Source organism: Colossoma macropomum, unplaced genomic scaffold (genome assembly GCF_904425465.1).
Source record: "Colossoma macropomum unplaced genomic scaffold, Colossoma_macropomum, whole genome shotgun sequence".
NCBI lineage: Eukaryota > Metazoa > Chordata > Actinopteri > Characiformes > Serrasalmidae > Colossoma > Colossoma macropomum.
Genome location: NW_023494788.1, coordinates 18,995,254 through 19,020,712, shown reverse-complemented (window position 1 = coordinate 19,020,712; position 25,459 = coordinate 18,995,254). Strand labels below are relative to the sequence as shown.

General features: G+C 39.2%; 2 protein-coding genes across 2 annotated transcripts; one reads left to right on the top strand and one right to left on the bottom strand.

The window, feature by feature from the left end:
* Positions 1-1,621: 1,621 nt before the first annotated feature.
* naa15a (N-alpha-acetyltransferase 15, NatA auxiliary subunit a) lies at positions 1,622-21,875 on the bottom strand. The gene is made up of 20 exons (XM_036568747.1): positions 21,822-21,875; positions 17,973-18,057; positions 16,869-16,973; positions 16,169-16,326; positions 14,935-15,069; positions 13,909-14,062; positions 12,377-12,496; positions 12,185-12,280; positions 10,798-10,904; positions 10,621-10,693; positions 9,488-9,657; positions 8,014-8,166; positions 7,662-7,790; positions 7,330-7,543; positions 6,566-6,759; positions 6,373-6,481; positions 5,462-5,560; positions 5,167-5,310; positions 3,434-3,531; positions 1,622-2,809 (listed from the first exon to the last, which is right to left on the bottom strand). The coding sequence occupies exons 1-20, from the start codon at positions 21,873-21,875 to the stop codon at positions 2,603-2,605; spliced, it is 2,604 nt and encodes an 867-aa protein (XP_036424640.1). The 3' UTR covers positions 1,622-2,602.
* Positions 21,876-22,649: 774 nt separating this feature from the next.
* On the top strand, positions 22,650-24,743 carry ndufc1 (NADH:ubiquinone oxidoreductase subunit C1). The gene is made up of 4 exons (XM_036567854.1): positions 22,650-22,788; positions 24,047-24,150; positions 24,242-24,314; positions 24,623-24,743. Exons 1-3 carry the CDS (start codon positions 22,743-22,745, stop codon positions 24,299-24,301), a joined length of 210 nt encoding a protein of 69 aa, XP_036423747.1. The 5' UTR covers positions 22,650-22,742; the 3' UTR covers positions 24,302-24,314; positions 24,623-24,743.
* Positions 24,744-25,459: the final 716 nt, after the last annotated feature.

Sequence of the window (25,459 nt, the reverse complement as noted above, 5' to 3'; positions counted from 1 at the left end):
CGCTCACCTTTCCAGTATATTTCTTTGCATATTTGTTCCTGAAGCTGTCGGGATTTCACCTGGACATTTGTCAACTGTCCAGTTTCTGCAATGTTTGACTGAATTGTGTGGGGAAACAGTGTTGGTCAGTTTGTTTTTCAGTGCCGCTGGCAATTTTAGGTCAGCTGTACCATTTAGAATAATCACAATTTTATGGGCTTTTTTTTTTTGAGAACGCAACAGCCAATCATGAATAATTACCACAAGTCATACAGTTTGTCTGAAAAAAAGAACAGCTTCAAAATTAATAATTCACACCCTGAATTCCAAAAAGTTAATCTTCTAAAAAAGGCAGAATGTAATTTCTCCTTCACCGTTAAATATGTGCTTCTTCCCATCAAACTTCAGATAAACAAAGAATTCCATGTCTGTCAAAGTTGTTACTTAAAAAACACTGCCGACAAAAATGGCATCACAGCTGCTGAACTAACATTATCAAAGATTTCAGCACCTTACCAGCTGCTTATCACAGGGATGATAAGTTGCCTGGTTTTTAGTTCACTAAAACTTCCGAGCTTGTTTTGAAGAACAAAACACTGTTGCCAGCAGGAGGGTCAATTACAAAGTACAGCTGGTAGAAATGCTACGGGTAAATGGGGGCAAAGTGGTGCCCGGTTTTGGCTTGTTGAAAAGGTGGCAACACTAGTGTGAGGGTACTCCTGCATGCTCACTGTAAACCAAACGAACAGTACTTTACTTCATTATGGACAAAAACCTTGGATCCTGTGGCAGTGTTTAGACTTCCTACATGCATAATACAAAAACCAACTGCCTCGTGAGATTATGACTGATTATTTTATGGGAAGAAAAGCCAGATCAAAAAAAGTGTGTATACAGTTGTATGTAAGCACAGTAGAAGTCCTGTGTCAGCTAAACCTTCCTGCAGATCCTTTGCAGTCATAATTTCCACAGTTGCCCTTAACTGCCATTCCTTAATGACATTTTGGACAGGGGAATTGGGAGCTGGAAGCACTCTGATCTTTTCTTCTGCTTTGTAGGCATTAATAAGCTTCTTTTACAGATCCTCAACCTGCTGCTCAGAGGAGCCCATGGTTGTGGAGTGGGGGTGCTCAATCTTGGTACTGGAGATTTCAGATCCAACACACCTAGCTCTGATATTCAGACAGTCCTGAATGCCTTCATTACCTGGATCAGGTGTGTCAGATTAGGGTTTGAGCTAAACTCTGCAGGGTCGTAGATCTCCAGGACCAGGACTGAGCATCCCTGTTGTAGAGTGTTAGTACAACGTTTGAAGAGTCAGAGAATTTATCATGCTCTGGAAATGACATCAGCTGACAATTCATCAATTAAGACCCAACGAAGTCCTGAGACTTCACAACTGGATGTCCAAACGTTTGGCACAATTATTACTATTTTTTCTTAGATTTTACATTTTTTTAGATTTTATACTTCAAAAATCCAACAAAATCTAAGCTAAATATGCCAGGATGTCCAAGCTTTTGCATACAACTGTATAATGTGTGTGATCACAGACATTTAGATTCAGTTTCTTTAAATTCACTTTCTGTTTTATTTGTAACTGTTTTGAGTGTCAAACGATGGAACTGAGATCAGACAGTGGTGTGATCGGCAGGCTTTTGTTTTATGGAGAATAAGACAGAATTATTCAAACCAACTTATGAGAAGGGGGAAAAAAAAAAACAATGGGATAGGGGAGAAAACAGGAAATGTAAACCAAAAAGAGAAAAACCAAAGAATTATGGTCACAGTAAAAGCCTCAAAAAGCCACTACCACTGTTCAGACATTCACTGGATAACCAAATTCAGATGACAATGAATGAGAAGATGGAGGAGGAACAAAAGGAGAAAAAGAAATGAAGAGATGCATGTCAGCCTTTCCCTCAGCACTCCGGGTGCGCTCAGAAGTTGAGCATTACAGTTTCTTTCTGGCAGCCGTAAAGCGCTTCCTCACCTACCAACCACCTAACGGCTGACTCAGGAACTGCTCTTTGTTCACCGAACGAAAGCAAGTCTTTTTAACCCCCGTTCCCTCCACTCTCCACCTCACAAAGTCTCTCGCAACAGGTGCCACCACCTTCTTAAGCTCCACCCCACAGGTTTGGCACACAACCACCCGAGTCGAACCAGGACCAAGAGTATTGCTCCTTGATAGCTTTTTTTTGTTCTCTTTAATATTCTTTTATATAAATTACTCTTAAAAACATGACAAGGAGGTGCATGTATCAGATGAACATGGTGTGAAGTTCATCATAACCATATTCATCCATGTTCCACTCCGCACATACATGCCGCTTATTGGTTATTTGTTTAGGATTAGTTATAAGCCATATTAAAAAAAAAAAAGGCAAAAGAAATGAAACAAAAACCAAAACATAAAACAGATATTCTTTCTTTCCCCTATCGCCCTGTGGCTTGCACTTCTGTTGCCGATGCTGGGAGTCCTGGTCTGGTTACTGCAGTACAGTCACAACCTCTGTTGGGCGTCCGGTCTTGAAATGGCAGCCGGCCACCAAAAAGAAAAAGAAAAAAAAAATACAAACGAAAAAAAAACCCACACCCTCCTTGATCTTTTCATAACCTTTTACATCTCATTGGTCATGTCCTCGTGGTCACCAGATGATAGGTCTCCATTAGTGGTTATGGCAGCATTGTCCTGGTAACCGGGGGGCATGAAGGCAAGACAGTAAGGGTAGAGGCCATGGCAGGACGCGCGGTACGATTCCACAACCTTCTGCTGCTCCGAGCCCAAACTACCATCCCTCAGCGCCTGCAACACCTCACTGCATACCTGAGACAAAAACAAGCATTTAACAGTACAGCTCAATGATTTAGTACTCAACAGGGTTATAATAGTTTTGAAATTTACTGGTGTTTATTTTTATTTTGTTGGTTTTCAATTTAACTGTAGTTTTAAGACTGAATTAAGTTTTTTTTTTTTTCAGAAAATCAAAATCCTAGCATGTGCTTCCTCCGAGACAATGTCTCATCTCAAACTGCTGCTAACATGTCATGCAGCTCAATGCACTAGAAGGGGAATGCTAAATGCTAAATCTGTTACATCAACTAACAGACACCCGCGCTGGCTAGCATCGCACCGAGTGATGGGGGATACCCACTCAGAGATTGAGGCCAATTACCCTCTCTTGAACTCCAGGCCGCAGCATCACCAGACTGAACTCACAATCTTCTGGGTCGACAGACATTTGTGCCTAACTCATGACTATTTTGAGGTTTGAGACTTTTATTATTGTTACAGTTAGTAAGTACATTTCTGCAGCACTAATTTTCTTTTCTGTAACAGTTCTAGTTAACAATAATAACCCTGGTAAAAAGATTAAGAAAATTTTGCATGAACATTGATTTGAGACGAGCTGTTCATTTTGTATTATGGACATTAAAACACCACTGGTACCTGTAAGGTTCTGCCAGTAAGGGACTCGTCCAGAGAGGTAGCCAATTCAGCAGCCAGGCTCTCAGTGGAGGGGTCCAGATAAACCATCATCTTAGCAGCTGCAAACACAAACACACACACAAAGAAACAACTTTTAAAAAGCCTAAACACACACATACATTATACATTAGACCAGACAGATGATATACATATCCTGAAAAACAACACATTTTTATTGACCAGGGTATATTTTGGTTTTTCCATCTGAATTTACATGACCAAACTGTAAGGCAAATTATTCAGTAACTGCATGAAATATCAATTTTGATTTATTTATTTTTATAAAAGCTCCCCTCAAATTAACAGAATGTTTTTTATGATCATACACATATTGCTATATGCTTACAATTTACGGCTGAAAACCAAAATTTTTAGACACTCTGTATTTTTTTTATAAAAATAATTTTTACAGAGCAGATCACTGAAGAGACGCCATCTGCTTATAGCCCAGATTTGTGGAAAAATGGGTCGACTTTTAGTAGACAAAAATTCAGCTTCTTCTATTATAAGGGTTTAAAATTACATTACCCATCTATTTGACTGGAAAGAAGACAGTTACAGCTCTCATATGACACCCACCTTTTGAATGTAGCTTCTAATGTAAAAGTTATGAAGAATATGATGAAGTGCGTTTTGGAACCACTGGTGGTCGCAAGGAGTTGAAAAGGTTAATTTGCTCAAATTTGACATTATAAACCAGTTTGTAGAGCATTTTGTTATGATGTTATAAGTAGATAAAATAACTACTTCACAATGTATTTGTTTTCAATAATTATGTAACATTATTTTCACATGAACCTACATAAAACAACAGTACTTCCTCACAGAGTTCCGAGTGAGTGCAGTTTCCAATTTTAATCAGCAATGTCCAGCGAGCACAACAGTTCCAATCAATAAATGTATCATATATACAGTCAAGGGTTCAAATCAGTGAATGAGTGCCGTGAGATGCAGCAAACCAAACACGAAATGAATGACGCTGAAACCAAACACAAAATGAAGGATTTAAATCATTTTCTATATGATGCAAGTTTGTATTTTCAGGAAATATGGTGCGATGTTTAAAAAAAAAAAAAGCCAAGTTTGAGTTTCGCATTATGTTTATTTCACGTCGTCTTCTCTGAGTTTATTGGCTGGTTGCAAAGCAGAAATCCGATTAGTGCCTGAATCATGTACACCCGGAGTTTTCCATTATCTAATTACTCGAGTGCATGTAAACGTGTTGATCAGATTACTGACAAAATCTGATTTTCTGCAGTTTTCAAAGTGCATGTAAACAAACTCAGTGATTGCATCCTCTCATTCTCGATCATACAGCTTGCGGATTCTTGTTACGATATAGGCTCTCGAAGGGAACTTACCGCTTTGCTATCAAACTATCAAAGCGATATTCACTTTGTTATGCGATGCTGTTTTGCTTGTATATGATAGTTCAAACTTTATGTACTTTGGCGATAAATTTACCACAGCAGTAGCTTGGGGAAAAAAAAAAAACAAAAAAACAAAAAAACACCAGAGCCGTTAATGGGACTTTTAAATTTAAGTGTTAAAATACGAATGAAAGGGCTACAGAGGGCATTAGCAGGAACATGTGCAGCTGGGCTTCAGCCTGTCCTACTACAGAGTTTGGAAATTTGGGAAAACAGCTTGAAAGAGTTCACTCTGTGGATCTGAGGTCTGATGGAAGTGTGTACCTGCTAATCTGTGGGGTATGGAGCTGGCGTGCTTGCTCAGGAAGTTTTTGTTATAGCTCTTAGGATCACTCTCTCCAAACAGTCGTGTGATCTCCTGCTTCAGAACGGTTTGCACAGGCTGGGGGAGACCTTTATTGTCAGCCACTGTAAACAAAACAACCCAAACAAATTACAGCAACCTGTCACATCAGTGGTTATCAAACAGAACATGTGTGTTTACTAGAATAGATATGGAAAGTGTGTGTGTGTGTGTGTGTGTGTGTGTGTGTGTGTGTGTGTGTGTGTGTGTATTTACCTCCTTTGAAGAAGCGGATGAGGCACTGGTGAAGCCAGGGGTGGTCGGGGTCCATTGCGTAGGCTCTCTTCACCGACTGGAGCATCAAAAGATATTTCTCTAAACAGACACACACGTATACACAGTGAATTTAGTGTAGGTAAAAGAGTGATGGGCATTTTAGCCGTTTTAGTCTTTGAATATCCACATTTTTGATTATACAATATTTGAACACTAACTACAAAGGATTTTATAAATGAATACAAACTGAAAAACAGTAGTTTAGTATGTGCAGCTATATATAGATCTATATATATATATATATATATATATTAGATCTATAGCTGAATGATTGATTTAGTGACTTGTCTTTTTTGTGTATGTAATTTTGGTGTATGCATTTGAACATACTTCTTTTGGCTCTACAATAATCTCAGTGTTACTGCACAAACTTACATTTGTCTTTAAAATACTTCCATTTACAGTTCCACTTAGTTAGACACAGTTTTGTGATTTTTAAGTGAAAATAAGCACATCCTTTACACAGAACACACTTCTGCACTTTAATGTATAATGACTGTTTATTTGCTGAATCCATCAGAGAAAATAAAACAAAATGTGGCAGAAAGTTGTATTATATTATATATTTAATGTTTTTTTCCAATCAATAGATATTGAGCACTAAAAATTTGCAGAAAAAAATATTTAAGTGTGATCTCTGTAAAGAATTTGTTTACTTATTTTAACTTGGAAACAAAGATGCAATTTGACAGTGGGTGTTCAAACATTTGCACATGACTATGTGTCATTTCACTTATCGTCAGACACAAAAGCAGTATTTCAATTAATATATTTGATTAAACACGCTCATGTGCTGTAAGTCCCAGCTTTTTAAATGCCTACAGGTGCCATGCTGGAGCCGCTCCGCTCACCTTTTCGGAGGTAGATCTCAAAGGCCAAAAGGTGTGTCTCAATTTTGTTCCTCACCAGGCTCTTCAGAGGAGTCAGGAACTTAACAGCTTCTTCCAGAGGATTTTCAACCTGCCAACCCAAACACAGTCAACTTCAACCACACAGGAAAAAGAACAGACAGGTACCACCAAAAAGACTAAGACGAGCACACACCTTAGCTAATTTCTCAGGTATAAGCTCCTCTTTAGGTCCTCCAATCTCCTCATCGTCCTCCTCTTTTTTCTTCTTCTGGTTCTTTAATTGTTTCTCTTTCTCTGCGTTTTTCTTCTCCTCTTCGAGCTGAGCTTTCTTCTGCGCCCGCCTCTGTTTGTTGCGGAGCTTCTTCAGTTCCTTATCCGTCAGGTTTGCTTCAAAGAAAGAAAAAGTAATTATGTAAGTATTACATGTAACTACAGCAGTCTAGGCAATAAAACATTTTTTTTTATTATACTCATTTGTATACTTTTATATACTTTTCATATACAGTTATAAATAAAATAAACCTTTTGTTTTCTTCAGAGTGTAAAATACTATTCAGACTTACAACTGAAAATTATTGTTGTTATTATTATTATTATTATTGTGTATAGTACAGGCAATGACTTTGGTTCTCCTGGCAACAATATTGAAAGAGTATCCAGATTATTCTGTTTGGGTCTTTTAGGCTTTTTAATGGATTTTTCATGATTTCTCTTATTGTATCCACTCATCTTGTTGCTAGCTGTCCTTTTTTTTTTTTAAAAGCATGACTGTCTTTCCCAATGAACTGATTCTTTTCGTAACACCTCTACTATTAACTGTCAATATCAAATGATATAAATAAATAGATAGTGCCCAGATCTCACCCCTCTAACCTTCCTTTCTACTTTCATGGAAAAGCATCTCGCCCTGAACTAAACGGTTTAATCGCTTTGTGTATGAAGCATAATGTGCCTTACTATTGTCTGCCTGGGACTCCTTGCTGTCGTCGGAGAGCGGGTTGTCGTGGAGGTTGAGGTAGATTTCGATGGCGATGCGTGCGGCCTTAAAGTAGAACGGGTGCACGCGCAACACGTCCTCCAGCTTCAGCAGAGCCACGTAAGAGCGCAGGGTCATCTTCCTCATACAGTACGTATGGAAGTCAAACTGGTCATCTGTTATTTCTACAAAGTGCTGGAGAGAGGAATCAAAAGAAGAGAGAGACGGATCAAATGGTGAAAAAATTAAATTAACTTTCCTACATACTGAAATATTTGTAGCTGGGTTTCGTGAGGGGTAAGACATCACTCACCCTCTCGATTTCATGACATTTCTTGAGCGCCTCGCCGTATTTGTTCATGGCCTTGTAGGCCAAAGCACATTCGGTCTGAAACCACATACACTGCATCTCATTTAGATTCTCTACCGCCGATGTGCCTTCCTGCAACACAAGCACACACACACTTAATTTTAATATACATCACCATTAAAAAGGTTATATTTTTGGCTTAAAAATCGCTTTGCTGAGTAATGCTGTTATAACAACATTATACTGATACATACGTTTTGCAATATATTGCAGAGGTGGACACTATAATGCGATAATGAACCTTTACCTAGAAAACAGACTCTCTTCTGCACCCAACCTAACTACATCCACTAACCCGTGTGAACTTGGAGCACATCTCCTCGGCCTCTTTTACCAGGCTGGCTTTCAGAAGGTACTTGGCGCATTTAGAGTTGATGAACCGATCAGCAGTGTCCAGGGCCTGAGCCTCGTCCATCCAGCGAGCAGCCTCCCGAATATTCCCAGCATGCTGCAGAGAGAGGGAGAGAAATCCGATCAGGGATGGGCATACTGGTCAAATTTGAAATAGGAATTTTTAAGGAATAATCTGAAAAATATTCATAACGACACTTGCTCTACACTGCCCTCTGCTGGAGCAGAGAGTTCAAATATCTCAGCTGAGACACACATTATGAAAATTTATAACCTTAGACACGTTTCACATATGCTACCTCTGTGTGGGATGAGAGCAGCAGCAGCTTGACTGCTACATCTTACACATGCTGACCATTACTACACATAGTGGCAGCGGTGCAGAGTGGTGCAGCAAGAAAGTTAGACAGACATTCTTTTTATGAATGGATAAACTATCAAATCAGTCACTGTGCTCAATAAATAAATAATTTGTAAAAGAGCACGGCACATTTGTTTGTTGGTACAGTAAGGCGATCGCTTCAAGCCTGGCAGCTCTATTGGGAAATCTGTATTAAGCAAAGAATGTTTAACTAGTACTGAATTAGAGAATTTGCGTATTCAGGTATTTGTCCAGTTTTCTGTTTCATTCTCATTGTTTTTTATGGCTTATTTTACTGTATTTTGCAAAGTTATCTCCTCGCCTGTTCTCTAAACACCATGTGGCGTCTGGGACGCTCTGCTCGCGTAACCTCTTACGCAGCCTGTGTGAAAGCGCTGACCTGTTAACATGGGCAGCGAAAAAAAAGCAAGACATGCTCTGTCGTTCACACCACACAGAGGTAATGTGTGTGAAAAAGTCCTTATAGACAAGCTTATCTGCTTCCTAATTTACCATTCTATTTTTAAACCTTTATAAATATTAAAATTTTCGAACATACCGACTTACCCCTAAATACAGAAACACCCTAAATGTGCTCTTTTTCGGTGAAGTGTGACAGATGCAGTGCAATAGAAACCAATGTGCTCTGAAAAATGACGGGTGTCAACTTATTCATTCCAAAAATCGAATTTGCACAGTTGACCCTAAATGTACATGACAATCCTAAGGTGTCTGAAGTTTGCACCACCAGTTAGTATAGTGCAAACTGCAAGTCATAATGTGATGTGAGGCAACTATGTGATTAAGTTGATTAGTAATCTCAAATAGACTTGTGGTTTCCGACAAACTGTTATCTATTAGTGCATGGCTAAAATGAAACAGGAGTCAGTCTAATTTTATCTGCACCTTTGTCCTTTAACATAGATAACAGAGTGTCAGAAACCACAAAAGCAAGTCTATTAGAGACTTAAGAAATCAACACAGTTTTGATCTTTCAGTTGTGCAGCAGGGTTTTTTACCAAACTATTCCTTGTTGATGATGCCTGTGTGCTTTTACCTTGTAGATCTTTGCCTTAATGAGGAACAGCTCTATAAGCGTGGGGGTGCTTTCGATGGCTGTGTTGATATACTCCAAGGCGGTACCATGCTGGCCTATGTAGTCGAAGTGTTGAGCAAGGAAATACTGAACCCACAGCAGAGTCGTCGGGGGCTCCGTTTTCCCATCATCTGCACAACACATACACAAAGGGTTCAATAACCTGCATTTGCCCACAGCAAAGACAATGTTCAGTCACACTTTATTTGAAGTGTCTCTAATAAGTGTAGTTACATTTTAACAATGCAACAGCATCAACAATTACAATAACATAACTACAGGTGATGTGTTCACTGTAAATAAATAAATAAATAAATAAATAAATAAATAAATATCAGTCAACGGAACCAGTATTTTTTCCAAGTCATTTTGGGTCGTGTGGAATACTTGTGTTGTAACATGGTAACCTGATCAAATCACAAGGATTAACCAATCAGTAATTTCACATTACCTACATCAGGATAAATGGTCATCTGCTGTAGCAGTGTAAATAATGTCGCATTACAGGATAGTTTAAAGCCAGAACTGTGGTTAGGTTACCATGTCACAACACAAGTGTACAACTACAGCTAGTTTGAAGTCAAGACAGAAAAGATCTCGTTAGGAAAAACAGCCGTTTGCTCTTTTACGCATGTGTAATTAGGCCGTTACCACTATCAAGATACACTTGTGTAATTACACGAGTAAAAAGTTAAGTTCATATGCGTGTATTTGCATAAGCTGTGCTACCTCAATCCTACTGTAAGCATGAACACATCACCAGTAGTTACATTTTTGTTACATGTCTTGTTAATGTGTAACTACATAGTTATTAGAGAAACAATGTAAAGTGGGACAATTCTTGTCAATCATGTTTGCTTAGCCCTCATTTCCCAGTTTAACAGGCCCAAAACAAACTTTCCAAGTCGCTGCCCATACTACACAACAGCATCCCAAATCTTGAGGGTGGGACCATCACATATTTTCTCTCGGAAAGTTTCAAATCTACTTCATATCTTTTTGTGGACATAGCTCTCTCATAGTTCTTATAAGCCTAAGAGAATGTTAGCTTCAGTAAATGCTTCTTTTCAATGGCAGGTAGAGAATTCTCTCACCATTTTGGCTGAACATTCGACAGCTTCTCAAACTTTCCTCGTAGCTGACCACTAACTCCTCGATGATCGACACCTGCCAAGAGACCAATTAAAAGACTGATCTTATTCACATTTTTGTCACATCAACACTCTTTCCTCTTCACTACAATCTGTGAGCCTAATCTTAATGCGTCTCACCTTCTCTTTGTCAGTGTAGAGTGATTTGAGTGTGGTGAATAGAGGAGGGCATCCTTTAGTGAAGTTCATCCTCAGATAACGGTCCAGACACTCTCTGAACTTCTCCCCTGCACAGACCCACACCAGCACAGACAAAAAAAGGCATTAGAGATATGTGGCTGAATTGCTGATATACAACATCATAATGGGGGAAAAGTTGTGAAAAGCCCAGCAGGGCTTCCCAAATTTTTATAAACTTGTAAATCCATACAATGTACTTAGAAGCACCTTTAGAAAGTATGTATGAAAAAACATCTGTTCTTTTTAACCCTGCTAACTGTTTTGTTTAATTATTTCTCACTCATAGCTCCCTAAACAAGGAGAGTATTGAGTCTAAAGTATGGATTTCAACCTTTTAACCACATCTTTCATAAGTGTAAAAAAATAAATAAATAAATAAAAAAAAATAAAATAAAAAAAGACTGGTGATTTAAATTTGCTGAAAAGGCAAGTGTAGAGTCAAATCTGTAGAGTACAAAAATTGTATGTACATGTATTCATTATGTAACTATGTAATCATGTAATTACATATCTATTATTAGGTGATGCAAATGAAGTGTACAGTAAACTACTGATACTTTGAATGCTTTGGTCGATAATCGACTGTCATTAGTTGGTGATTAATCGCAAACCAACAGCCCTAAAACAGAGGACAAAATGAATAGTTCTGGTTCTAAAATCTGATTTGAGCCACATTCAAAGCCACTGTACAGTTCTTGATACAAGTTCATATCAACTGAGGTCCATATTGATACACCAAGACAAAGTATTCCTTGTGTGGAGTGTATTTGGCCAGAGACCGTATTATACCTTCACTACAAAAGGAACCTGGTTTTGTTTGAAGCGATGGGCTGACAACGAAAATACATTCATTAATATATGACCAAAACCTAAAAGGTTGATGAAATGACTATATAATAATGGGCTGCTGAGTTCTATAGTTATAAAGTTAGTTATATATATAGTTTTGCAGCTTTAAATGAACATAAATGCCATAACTAGGTCTAGCTCAGTGACCCTCAACAGCTCAGTGAAGTCGTTGCTGTCCACCACGTCCTTCTCTATCATTTTTACGCACCCATGTGTGATTTCCTTACACCAAGCACCTCACTCTCCCTCAGAAAACATGGATGAAGTGGTCTTTTCAATTCTAGATGTTTGCTTGGTGCAGGTGTTACCTTTCTTTATCCAATAACAATGGTGGCATAATATTTTAGCCATCTTTTAATGGTTTATCAGTTAGGTCATTCACATCCATACAGCAAACCAATAATCATTTTAGACTTCCAAGCATTCAGCACCCACCTCTGAAACCCTGTGAAATATTACAACTCTAGCCGGTACTCACCGCTGAGGAAGTTTAGGGGCAGCCGTCTGGGCACTAAACCTTTAGGAAACTTGACACAGGCATCATCGTAGATCTTCTGCCTCTCCTCCACACTCCCTAAACACACACGAGTCAAAGGCTCCAGTCTAAGGACTCACAGCTGTAAACTGCTGTAAACAAGATGAATCTCTTTAGAATCATGTGTTTTTATACCTGGCTTCAGTGCACTCTCCAGGCCCTGGTAGTAGCTCCAGTTCTCAGGATTTCTCTCCTGCAGCCTGCGATAAACCTCAGTCGCCTCATCAGAGCGATCCAACTTCAGCAAGAGCTCTCCTGCAAATATAGAGAAGCACACAAAAATCATCTCTCTGAAATGTATCCCCCTATGAAATCTGTGTCAACAACTGTCCAATAGACACGAGCACACAGCCATGTCATCAAAACATCTCCCCACAATTGGAGACATGGCACTAGGTATCACATCAAGCTGATGTCATCAGATGCTGCACAGACACAGGAGCGGGGAAGAAAGCTGTGTGATGTCATGTGGATATCCGTTGGGTAGTAGAGTGTTTGAGTAGTTTGTACATGAAAGCCTACTTTTAGATTCCAAAGTGAAGTACCATCTTTTAATAATAGCTCATTTTAAAGCTTAGTAGTTTTTAAAAGAAAAATATATTGGCTCAGTATCAAACAATACTACAGGTTTCAATATCAGTATTGGAAAAGAAAAAGTAGTCTTGTTCCATCTCTGCTGAACTTGTAACATGTATTGTGTCATAGCTTTTGCTGGTGATAATAAATGCATGCTGTAATTTATATTCATTATTTCTCGTTTTTTTACAGGACATGTCCAGTGCATGTGCTGCAAAATTCTTCTTCTGCTTTCTTTGCCAGTGCCTTGACGCTTGAGGGGCGTGTCTGTCTACAACGCAGAACACGTATGAAGCCGTTGATGAGCTGTGGATTTCAAATATATTTTAATTAAATTCTCTTCTCAAGTAATCTACTCCTGTAAAATTAGAGAGCTCACTATAGTTCAGTATATGTTGGGTGGCAACACAGGCCATCAACCAACAAAAAAGATATGTATTAGCCTGCTATGTTTGCTATTCAGTGCCATCTATAAACTCAACAGGAACACTGACAATGTCAGACTTTCTCCCGTTACGTATTTGTTTTAATTTTGTCTTTGTATTCATCTTGAATCATACAAAATGAGGAACCCCGACAAAGCGGTTATTAATATTCCTTCCATGTCTTTGCCTACGTAGGCACATCCTCACTGTGCACAAACAGTGGAAAGTTGCTTTTGGTCAACTGGTCAGCAATATGCAGCTGTTGCATGTCATTTGCATAAAGTTGATGCTGGCTCTACTTTTCTCACCACATTGTGAGTCATGCTTGTGCCACTCACTATCCCACAATCCCTTGTGCATTAATAGGGGTGAAATTTCAGATGTCGAATTTATGTGCAAAAGACATACAGTTACTGAAACCAACGGTGTGGCAAATTTCTGTTCAAAGTGCGGATTGTGAACGCAGCCTCTTTTGAAAAAAGATCAAAAAATCCCTTACTTTTTATCATGTCTGTCATTACTTGCTATCAAAACAATTTTGAAAACGCAGACTATAATTCATTATATAAGTAACAAGAGAGATTATAACTAAATTTTATTTAAATTGTATAGCAAAATAAGGACGATAACTCTAAAGTTACAAGAGTTTTAGATGCACATACACACCTTTAGTTTCCTCCACAGCCAGTTTGTCACAGATTTGTTTCTCATAGGTGGTCAGGTGAATCAGAGCCTCTTTGAAAAGCCCAGCCTCCCTCAACACCTGATTTTGATACAGCAACAGTTCACTGTACTCATAATCCACCTTATCTGGAGATGTCTGAAACACACACACACAAACAATGTTAACAGCGCCCTTTTAATCTGGCAGAAAATGCACTCACACAGGCATGAGTTTGCTTAGGGCAACAAGGCCAGCGTGTACTCAGACAAGCTGGAGTTGATTTGGTTTAATCTGGTGCTGTGAGAGTGAGCATGTTTGAGTTCTACAGTCCTGCGCTAAAAACATGGCTTTATCCCTCCCACTGAAACTGCCACAAAACATAAATGCAACTGCAAATCATCTACAAAAAGCACAACACAGCTTCAGTAAGCCTAATAGGGATTACTAGGTTTGTACAAATGCAGAGGCAACACTGTCTAAAGTTGGTGATTCAACTTTATGAATCTGGAATGTTACAATCGTTATATTGTTATAATAAAATTCAAAGCACTCAAATTTGAAATTTCAATTTTGTTTCCACCAAAGTGCAGAGAACACAAATCTATGTATATTTAGTATATTTCACTTGCGTGAAATTAGTACTATCATAAGTTCTGTCTTCTGTGTATGGCATTAAAATAACCAAATTACATTTTGTTGCAAGGTCTAAATAAACAAATTTCATGCCCTTGATAGATATTGTATTTAACCAATCAATATCTCAGTCACTTGCCATGATTTACATCATTGCACAAATTATCTAAAGTCCAAAGTTCCACAAGACATGAAAAACGAACATAATGGTAATTCTGGAAGCTACAAAAACCAAATCAAAATTCCCATTTCAACATGTAAGTAATGAGTTGAGAGGGAGTCCTAATAGACCTGGTATTCCAGTCTATGGAAAGGGGCCAATGGAAGAGAAAGCAGGCAAGAAAAACACAAGAGTGTGGAAGATTGAAGAGCACGTGCATAAAGGTGACCCATGCCTGCTGAGTTTTGCGGAACTCCTCAACTATCTTGGCTGCCATCTCGTAGTCCTGTAGAAGGTGATAGGCAATGGCATACCCGATCCAGGAGGCTCTCTGAGCTGGCCGCAACTGCAGCAACTGATACCGGGTCTCCTAGAAAACCCAGGACAGAGGGGTCAGGATTAGAAAATACAGGATATATTTTGGTAGGGGTAGAAAACTGAACACAATACAATGCAGTACTGCAATGGGTGAAAACTTTTTCCGCAATACACAGACGCTCAAGTATCGTCTCTCAGCACTGAATGTCAATATTCTAATTGTAATATTCTAATTACTAATGGAATAAGAAATTACATGCTAAATTAATCTGTGTGAATGGAGGAAGCACGCTAGAACATTATGAATGCAGGAGAACTTTCTGGATCAAGATGAATGGGGCAGCAGCACAGAACCATGTGAATGTGGGAAATGACATTACAAAACTGTGCGAATTGAATGGAAAACACTCTAGAATCAAATTACTGTGGGAGAGAGGATTCCAGAACTGTAACTGTGGGACAGAACACTGCAAAACGGTGTGAATGAGAGGGAGAACATTCAAGAGTCGTATAAATGTGGGGCAGAACATTCTAGAACTTTGTGAATGTATGCGAGGACTAGGAGTGGGAATGTGACATGATATCCACAGTCATCATCATTAACTACATCACATACAATAGGCTTTTCTGAATTTTTTATTTTTTTTTTTTCCCCCAACTGTCTCCCCAACTTAGACGTAATCAATTCCACCCACTAGTTACCAGCAGTCACGATACCACCCGTGCTAAAAGGGCAGAAGGCTACCACAGGTTTCCTCCGATACCTGTGAAGCCAGCTATCACATCTTTTCGAACTGCTGTTCATGCAACATCATGGACAGTTGAACGCACTCAGTGACAACCACCAGTTCTGTTACGTCAGCTAACAGACGCCTGCACTGGCTAGCACTGCGCTGAGTGATGGGGGATCCAACCGACCCAAACAGAGCGAGGTCAACTGTGCTCTCTTCGACTCCCAGCCACCGATGGCTGTAGCATCACCAGGGACTGAACTTGAGACCTCCTCATGATAGGGGCAATGCTTACATGACCGCGCTACTCGGGATCCCTTTGATATATTTTTTTGCAGCATCACTAACCTCTATGGAGAACATTCTAGAACCATTTGTAGAGGTAAACTTAGCTTTACATCACTTCTCTCTTGCTCTTACTCTATAGCCTTCGAGGTCCCTCATCTGGATCTGCAGCAGGGAGAGGTCTCTGAGGATCTGCAGATTGTCTTTGTCCCATTTCAGGGCATTCCTGTAGCACTTGATGGCTTCGTCATACTTCTTGTCTGAACGTTGCAGCAAACCGTACACGTGCCAACCTGAGAGGAAGAAGTCAAGGATGGGAAACAACATGCTGCCTGCTCCATTTAACAACATCCATACTAATGTTATATGTCACTGATCCTTTGAGGGAAATACGACATTTCAGTGATTAACTGCCTTGCCCGACGGCACAACCAGGAATACCCAGTCAGTCCTGGGATATGACCCTACCTGCCCAGTGGATTCTATTCAAATTTTGTTGAGTCAATGCATTTCCTGTTCTTTTCCAAGAACAGGGAAACTTTTGTCCATTGTAATCAATCATATGTGACAGATGGAATACAGGTCTGAAAGCACTACAGTATTCCTTTATTTTCACATATTATCCAGACATGAAAACGAGCAAAACTAAATTTCATACCTACAGTACTCTGAAGACGAAACCTACGCCCCTATAACCTGATCCACTGTTGCCACATTACAAAGAGCATCAAGATGATGTGCACACTGTAGGCTTTGATGCTATAAAACTATTCTTTCAACCTAATAACTCACATATTCCTCATCTAAAGCAGCAAAAAAAACATGTGGAGGATACAGACATGACTCTTCAGGTCATTGCGAAGGCCTCTTCTGACCAGTTCATATGCTTCTTCTTTTCTTCCCAAACAATTCAGGGTCAGTCCCTTCATTGCCAGCGTCTCTGAGAGACAGAGAGACACAAAAACATGCAGCCAATAAGAATGTGCAATGGGTCAAATTCAGGTTCATACAATTAAACAACATTAAAACAAATACATTACAGGGGAATTCCACCAATTTATCGAAATGTACTGCGTAATTAACCTGTAAAGATGTAAATAAAAATGGGGGCTGAGGAGAAATGAGTGATTTAATGAGAAAGTAAGCTTCTCTAGTGTGGAGACTATCAGAATTGTTTGCAGCAGTGATAACCAAAGCATCTAAACTACAGGGAGATTCACTCGAAAGAGGCCCTGAATATTCTGTAATAACTCTCGCTAGGACAAAGCAATCTGAGCGAAACATCGTGCAATGTGCTCCTCAGTATATGGAGCTTTGAACAAGCCAGGATGCCCCTGCGTCAGAGTGATGAGGTAGGCGCCGAACAGCCATCACGACGTTTAACCTCTCTAATGCTTGCCGATATGTTCAGGAACATGGAGTGCCGTGTCGAAATGTGTCTGCCAGAAAACAAGATCACTTCCAGCAACACATGTAATGCAATCGATTACAAATACATCAAGGTATGTCGCGTATTTTTTTTGGTTCAGATTGCTTCATCCTAATGGGAGTTACAACAGAATATTTGGGGCCTCTTTCGAGTGAATCACCCTGTATTTAATGCCTCTACAAGCTACCTCAAAGATACTGATTACATGAAAAGGCTACTCATTGTTTGCCTGATGCCAGAGACCTTGTTTTATGATCGTAATATAATTATTGTGATTTTTTTTCATTCAACACAGAGGTACATACAGGCCGTTCAAAGAAAAAAAATGAAAACCTTTTTTTTTTGGCGAATTCACTATTTTACCATTATCAACATTACATACAAAAACTCAGTATTCATGGGTCATTTATAATAGCAAAAATATTAAAGTATTTTGAATGACTGAATTACGCAACTGCTGAAAAATTTGCAAAACTGGTGGAAATCCCCTTCAGTGTAAATCAGTCTTACCTCCATGTTCAGAAAACTTTGGGTTTGAAAGGATCTGCTTGCAGAACTTCAGCCCATTTCTGTATTGCTTGTGTTCATAGCATCGCTGCAGGAGAGGAGAAGAAAAATTAGTTTAAAGCAGACAAAAAAGGCAGATTAAACAGGTTAATACTCCCTTTTCTAAGGGCGCTTATTTATTCCTCAGCCTCTGAGTCAGAAAGCTTAGCGTATAAATGTGAAGAAAGCCCAACTGCGTGAAAAAACGCTTCTTCTCAGATACTTTCTTTGACATGTAACCTGCAGGCCTCCTTGCATATGACACTGTCAGTGGTGCTGCCAAAAATGCCAGTCCCAGAAAGCAGGACGCTGATTACTAACAGATCCCCATCTATGCTGTCAGCACAGCAGTTTAGGCATCCACAGATCTGCCTGCCAAATATCCACACAACAGTAACGTGCAGGAATGCCCCCCTGGCACAGGGAGGACTGTGCGCTGCTGCTCCTACTGGGATCGTGCTGCAGTCCCACAGAGACAGAGTGCAATTCTGAACACTGATTTTGCGATTGGCACTGTGTACTTACTCGCACTAGACCAAGAAACTCTGCTACGACTACATGGTCATTTAACACAAAACGGCCTCAGAAAACTCCAACAACAGTGGTACAAACAGGTCTGCGTAATACGACAAAAATAACATCACAACACTTAGACATTTTCTCTATACAGAATATGCACCATGATAAATATGAGGCTAAATAAGCTGGAACAGGCAAAAAAAATATCCAGCAGTGCCACATTTAAAGGGCCCATATCACATATACAACTTTTCCTCAGTGTGTCATAAGCATTTGATGCAGTATGCGATTACTGTTTAAGTTTCAAAATGCACTACTCACTCCGGTGTCCATATGGAAACAACGCTGTAAAACAGCTTATTTTGAATTTCACGGCTTTTGTGATGTCACGAATACTAACACATTTACATAAAGCCTCCCATCTTGCCGACAGCAGCTTAGCTCAATCAATTCACACTGAAATTATACATTATAAGCAGTGCTTTAGCCTGGAACGCTTTCTAGCTGGGGCACGATACAGATTAGCCAATCAAAACAGAGCTCATTTACAATATTAGTCTTAAAGGCACAGAAACAAAAACAGCCTGGATAAAGAGAGCTTGGAAAATGGTCATGAAGAAATGAATAATGACTGTTTTTGATACATAAATGACACAAACATAACGGATCTCGGGGAAAAAAAGAGAGGAAAAATAAATCTAATTAAAACAAGACTTGCAAGACATGCAGCCTTTAAATAGCAATATACACAATTTGCTCATAAAGACATATTTGTGATGCAATTCATCGTGATAATACTGCTATGTTGCCAGCCTCTAAGTATAAACACCACCACTTTAATCCATTTTGAAAAACTGCTCTCAAATCAAATTTGTGATTCCCTCTGCTTTAAAGAAAAAGACTTCAGTAATTAAACTTAAACATGACTGCAAAATGTCCTAAAAAGGCATGAAGGTTAACAGAAGACCTGCATTCAGTTACATACATGCATTGTGACATTTGGCCAGTTCATTATATTTATAACATTTGCCTTCAAAGAATAAAATGTACACAACCTTCGCCCTTCCTCAAAGTCTAAATAACAAAACTTACGACACCAAACGTTTTTTGGCCGGCTGCCTTTATTTAGAGAAAGTGGAAAAGCGTGTACATTTGTTTTTTTGGTGCACCATTCCTGACGTCAGCTAGTTTCACTTTCTAGGAATAGGGTGCTCTTTGGGGCTGGAGGAATTCCACAAGCTTGCTGAAATCATTTTGGTAAACCTAACAGGCAGTTAAAGGCACAGCTTTAAAACCCAGAGTATTTCTAATTAAAGGGCTAATATCACAGAAAAACAAATTTCCTCGCTTTTCTGAAATAATGGCATTTAAAATAGTATGTAAACATTGTTAAAGCTTCAAAATACACCAGTCACTACCCAGTCCATACACGGAAACTACGCTGCCCGTTTTGAATCCATTGTTTCTGTGATGTCACATAGAACAAACTCAGTTATTCTGCCTACAGCAGTTTGGCTACATCCATTCAGCTCTCTGGACTTTTTGAATGTGGCAGAATACAGAGCAAACAAAACAGATATGATTTACAGATCTCAGTCTTAAACACACTGTGAAAAAAATCAGCCTGTTTATCTATACAGAGAGGTCATTTCAAAAGGAATTATGACCACTTTTGACTACACAAATGTTACACGTGGATATCGAGAGAAAAGATAAAAAGCAAAAAACTAAGATACAGACCCTTTAACTTTCTCTGGTCAGAGTACACTGAATGTAATGGCTATAAGAACTAGAAATGCTGATCAAAGTGAGCATGGAGGCAGTTCATTCACAAAGGCATGCTGAGAGGATTTAACTGGGCCACATGTCACTCAGTCTCACACTATTAGCATTAACTTTTTAGTACCAACACCTCAGAGAAAAGCATAGCTCACAACTTGTCATACTGGTGGCTAATCAACTGACCACAACGTGCAGCTCCCCTAACTTAACAACTCTTAATCTACAACCAAGTCTACATTAGACACTATACATGCTTGTGTCACACGCTTCTTAACAGTTTTCCCTTTTATTGATTCATTTACAGCTAATTACTCAACCAAATAAGTAGCTTAAAGGGGAATTCCACCCAATTTTCAAAAACTTTTACATAATGAAATGGCTGAGAGGTGAATAAAGTCATACAGAGTGGTTTGGTGTGAAACTCAGAATTGTTCAAAGTGGTGGTGATAGAAACCAGACATCCACCTTTAAAAGCTTGCTTACAGAAAGTTATTACATGAAATGGTTATAAATACACTGCTTGTGTCTCTGACATTGTTTTCTGAAAGTTTTGTGATAAATGTTTGGCTTGAAACGTGTTTTAATCCATCATGGTGGAGGGGTGCATGAGGGGTGTTATAAGGCAAAAGAGCCCCCTTAAGAAACTTATTATTTATAGCTATTTTACCATCAACATTCTATATAAACACTCAGAAAACTCCTGAAGATTTACTTTTGGTTTTGGATGGTAAATAAAAAAATATATTTGTGTTGTAGGCATGGCTCCCATCACCACCACTGTAAAGAACTCTGCAAATGAACCACCTCACATCAAACCACCCTCAATGACTTTGTTTACATATTAATCATTTAATCATGCAGAAATTTTGAAACACCGGTGGAGTTCCCCTTTAAGTAAGTTAGCTAACCAGCTCCACCAGGGTGACTGTACAAGTGACTACAGTAAGGTCAGCGAGCGTTACCTAGGTTAGCTAGCTTGTTACTATCGCCTTAACTAAATAAGCTGATGATTTGATAAGTCAGTAACGTCGTTATAGGAAACCTAGACATTTATTTTTCGTCTAAAAATCACACAGCGGACTGCATTTCGCGAGTTTAGCGACACCAAAGTCTCCCAAACAGAGGCTAAGTTAGTTACGAGGATGAAGTTGGCTTCCTATTCGCCAGCTTCTTGTTCGAATTTCTCGTTCCACCTTAAACGGTGCAGCAGTTACATTCCGGCGCCTGTAACGGCTGCACCATTTAAGGTGGAACGGAGGAAATTCGAACTAGAAGCCGACTTCAGCTTCGTGGCTAAGCTAGCTAACCTAGCTGACAGAGCATGGATAGCGTCAGTAACTCTTTAAACGACCCCCCAAAGCTCGGTGTCCCTGTAGCTGGCTGGCGGAGTAACTGTGCAGACCCTGGACCGGACTCCCGGGCAGCTGTGTGCGAGTGTCTGTGTTAATGTCAGACGTTAAAGAGCCAAAGCGGCTGACACGCACAGTGGCCAACAAACATCCCTCAACTTACCAATATCCTCTTAAAGAGAGCGTTCTCTTTAGGCGGCAGCGCTATGGAGGGCATTGTAGCCTTGTGCAGCTATGCTATAACATTAAGCAGAGCTGAAGTCTCTGTCCTGTGCCGGACTGTGTGTGTGCAAAGCGGCCGAACCGAACCGCGATGTGTGCCGGACTGACTGTCTTCACGTGGTGACACAAGGCCTGCAGAACCCAAATGGCGGCTCGCGCATCAACTGCGCGTGCGCAGCGGTAGTGGGGAGGGAGGCCCCCGCACAGAACCAAAATGGAGAGTTTGTGGTGGTGACAGAAAGTACCCTTAACCAAAACACTGATCATCTGAGCGTGTGGTGACACAAAGTGTACGGTTTAGAATCAAACTAGTGATCACCTGCGCATGTAGTGACAGTAAACGTACACTTTAGAATCAAAATAGTGATAATCTGCGCATGTGTAGTGACCAAAAGCCCCCTGCAGAACCTAAATAGTAATAATCAAATGAACATGGCAGAGTCAGTCAGAACTAGTGATAATCTGCGTGGGTACATCAAACTGCTAACACTTAATCTATGTATGAATGTATGACATGTCAACAAATGTGCAGCATTATCGTTTTACTGAAGACCAGCATTTTTATTCAGTGTTACTTTTTTATGAGGTGCAATGTGCAAAGCATGACTTGGAACCTACGGAACACTTTTTGCAAATTAAACGTGACATTATAGAGAACTAGAGTAAAGTCAAACTGAAATCTGACGTTTTATTTATTTGTCTCAGGATCAGTGTTTTTTCCACGATCGATTACTCTGTGTGCGCCTAGGAGGGGCAGAGCCGTCTATGGGCAGAGCGGTCCGGTGAATCAAACACCTATCAAATTGAGCAAGACTGGAACAGCAGCGCGTCTTTTTTGCTAAACGCATTAAAACGTGTTAAAATGCCTGCAGGCCGCTTACTATTACAAACTACAGCACTGACTAAGAGTGAGTATCGAATATACACTAACCAGTAAGGCTCTTCTTCTGTTTTAAATTGAGAGGAAGGCTTATAATTTGGTCGTTTTAGCCAGTTAGCACAGTGATATCAGGCCTGACCTTAGTTTCTCCTAGTTAGCCAACAGCAGCTAAGCTCAGTGTGTGTAAGGTTAAAAGTCGTATTATCAGTGATGAACGTATCAATAATTTGTTTTTGAATTGTAATATGTTTTGGCTTGTATAGACTCGGCTAAATATTCGTTAATGCAGTCACGTCACGTCATATTAGCCAGCTGACTGACATCGTACTAGTATTTTGGGTATGAACACCTTGCTGGGTGGTACTGTTAAAATGCAATATCGCGATATTTTTTAGGTGATATTTACGTTTGCGGTAGTAAATATAGGTTGGAATAATAGGTGGAAAGCCATTTTTCCGTCTCAGTCCAAAAGGTTCTTACATATTAACAGGAAAAAAAAACGTTTCAATGTTTTTAACACTGTGAGTGGCAAAAAATGCAAGGAGTATTTTGAAAACTAAATCTACCACAAAGAAAATCATTAACAGGGTAAATAAGTGACAGAATCTTGAAGTGTTCCTTTACTTTGGAAGGGGCTGGAAGTTTAAGGGAATTCTGTAGCAGCCTTGACCCACATAATGGGTTGTACATTGTTATAACTAACAGCTCTGTTGAACCCTACAAATAAAGTCATTTATAGTCCTTCTTATTCACATCACTAATAAAGTGAATGCCCTCATTCTTCATGAGTTCTACTACTCTATGTTAAAAGAATATTCATAAACCTGACAGAGCTTATTTTGTTCTGCTTTTGTCTCTTAAAATGACACCAAAGCAAACCTTTGATAGTATTGTAAATACAGAAATCCAGAAAGAAAAGAGATTTCCAGAAAGGAACGTGACCAGCTGTTTAGTCTTTATGTGTTTTAAACTTACAAAACAATCTGAAGCAGCCAGCAAATCACATGCTTTGAAAATAACTGTCAGGTCCTGGATATCATGAGTGAAGCACACAAAATAGCATTATAAAAAATGCTCGGCAACAGTGGCATTTTTGCTAATGTAGCTAAGCTGAAGTAGCAAAGTCAGGACACCAAACTTGTCTTGGCCAATAGACTATGTTAGGGAAAGATTTTGGTGGAAACATATCTTTAATCCACGTAGCAAATTTGAATTTCACTGTTGTCTTGTATGTGGACTTTATTCGTTTCCTTTATTTTTTTATTCCTGTACTTTTTTCTTTATAGCTATTAGCAGAAATGCTTTCACTGCAGCCAAGCCAGATTCCTCTAGACCAAACATGCTGCGAGTGGGACTAACATTTGGGAGCACTGCTCTCCTGTGGGCACTGGTAATACTACCATGTTTATTGTCTTAGAATGAACCACTGACCTTTTTTTGCTCTTAGACCACAGCTAATACATTTGCTTGTGTCCCATTAGCTTTTCAAACAGCACAGCACTGACGTGCAGGAATACAAGACAAGAAATGGACTGGAATAGTTCCTCTCAACATGTAAGCAACACTCCTTACCTGCACCATTAAACAGTATTTCTGTTGCTAGCAGTAACCAGCCGAAAGCTGTGTGAGATGGATTTAAAGTAGTATGTCACAATTACACATTGTTTCCAGTGCTGACTAAATATCTGCTTAGATACAGTATCATATTTATCAATATGTTCAGTAAAATATACATGATGCTTGCAATGATTTATTAGTTCCCCCTTAATATTGCAGGAGAATGCTAATGAAATCGATGTGACATGTTAGTCATTTTAGTAAGCCTGTTTATTCATTGTTTTCCTCTCTCTCTCACTCTCCAGGGCATATTTCCAACCTCTGTGTCATGTTTTTGTGAAAACATTTTCCCCAGTGTCTGTGGTCCACTGCTCTTGGATGATCTCCTGTAATGTATAATAAAGATATTTATATATTAAAAGTCTTTTTATGTATTCATCACATTCCTTTACACACTTTTGCAAATGCATGTCGTGAACAAGATAATAGGTAATGAATCCTAGTTTGTGTGGATGTAACTGTTCTATGTTATTTGTTGTGATTACAGTAAGCTGTAGTGGTCTGCTGGAAATTTAAAATTTTGTGTTCATGGCCTCAAGCAAAAAGTGTACCAATAAAAGCAAGAAGATGGTTTAGTTGATTTACTCTGCCACAAAATCAAAATAATGTGCAGAGCCTTCATAACATTTTTATATATAGATGGGTAAATCTTTGTCTTAGCCTTGATTAAGATACTGAATGCTGATGGTTAGTCAGTTCTCTCCAATGTAACAGTGTGGTGGTGTTCATTTAGGAGCCACCTGGTCACAGGTCAGCTATTTCATAAATATGAATGAAATAAGAGGAAACATAAATGAATGTTTATATTGGATAAAATGAAAACTGGGTTGAAAAGTCATTGGAAAGCCCATCAGTCATCAAGTCTGCAGTTGTAATTAATTGCAATGAATTATGCAAACACTGATTTTAATTCCTACATTTGCGCCGTGCACATAAGACTAATATTTAGTACACCCACCAGTTTTATCACGTGATATTTTAATGTGTCATAGGACCTGCTTTTCACCATCCATAGAGCAAGATATAAGAGGTTTTATTGTTAAAAGTCCCCCTCCACTGTCTGGCAAACCTAATACTGTATT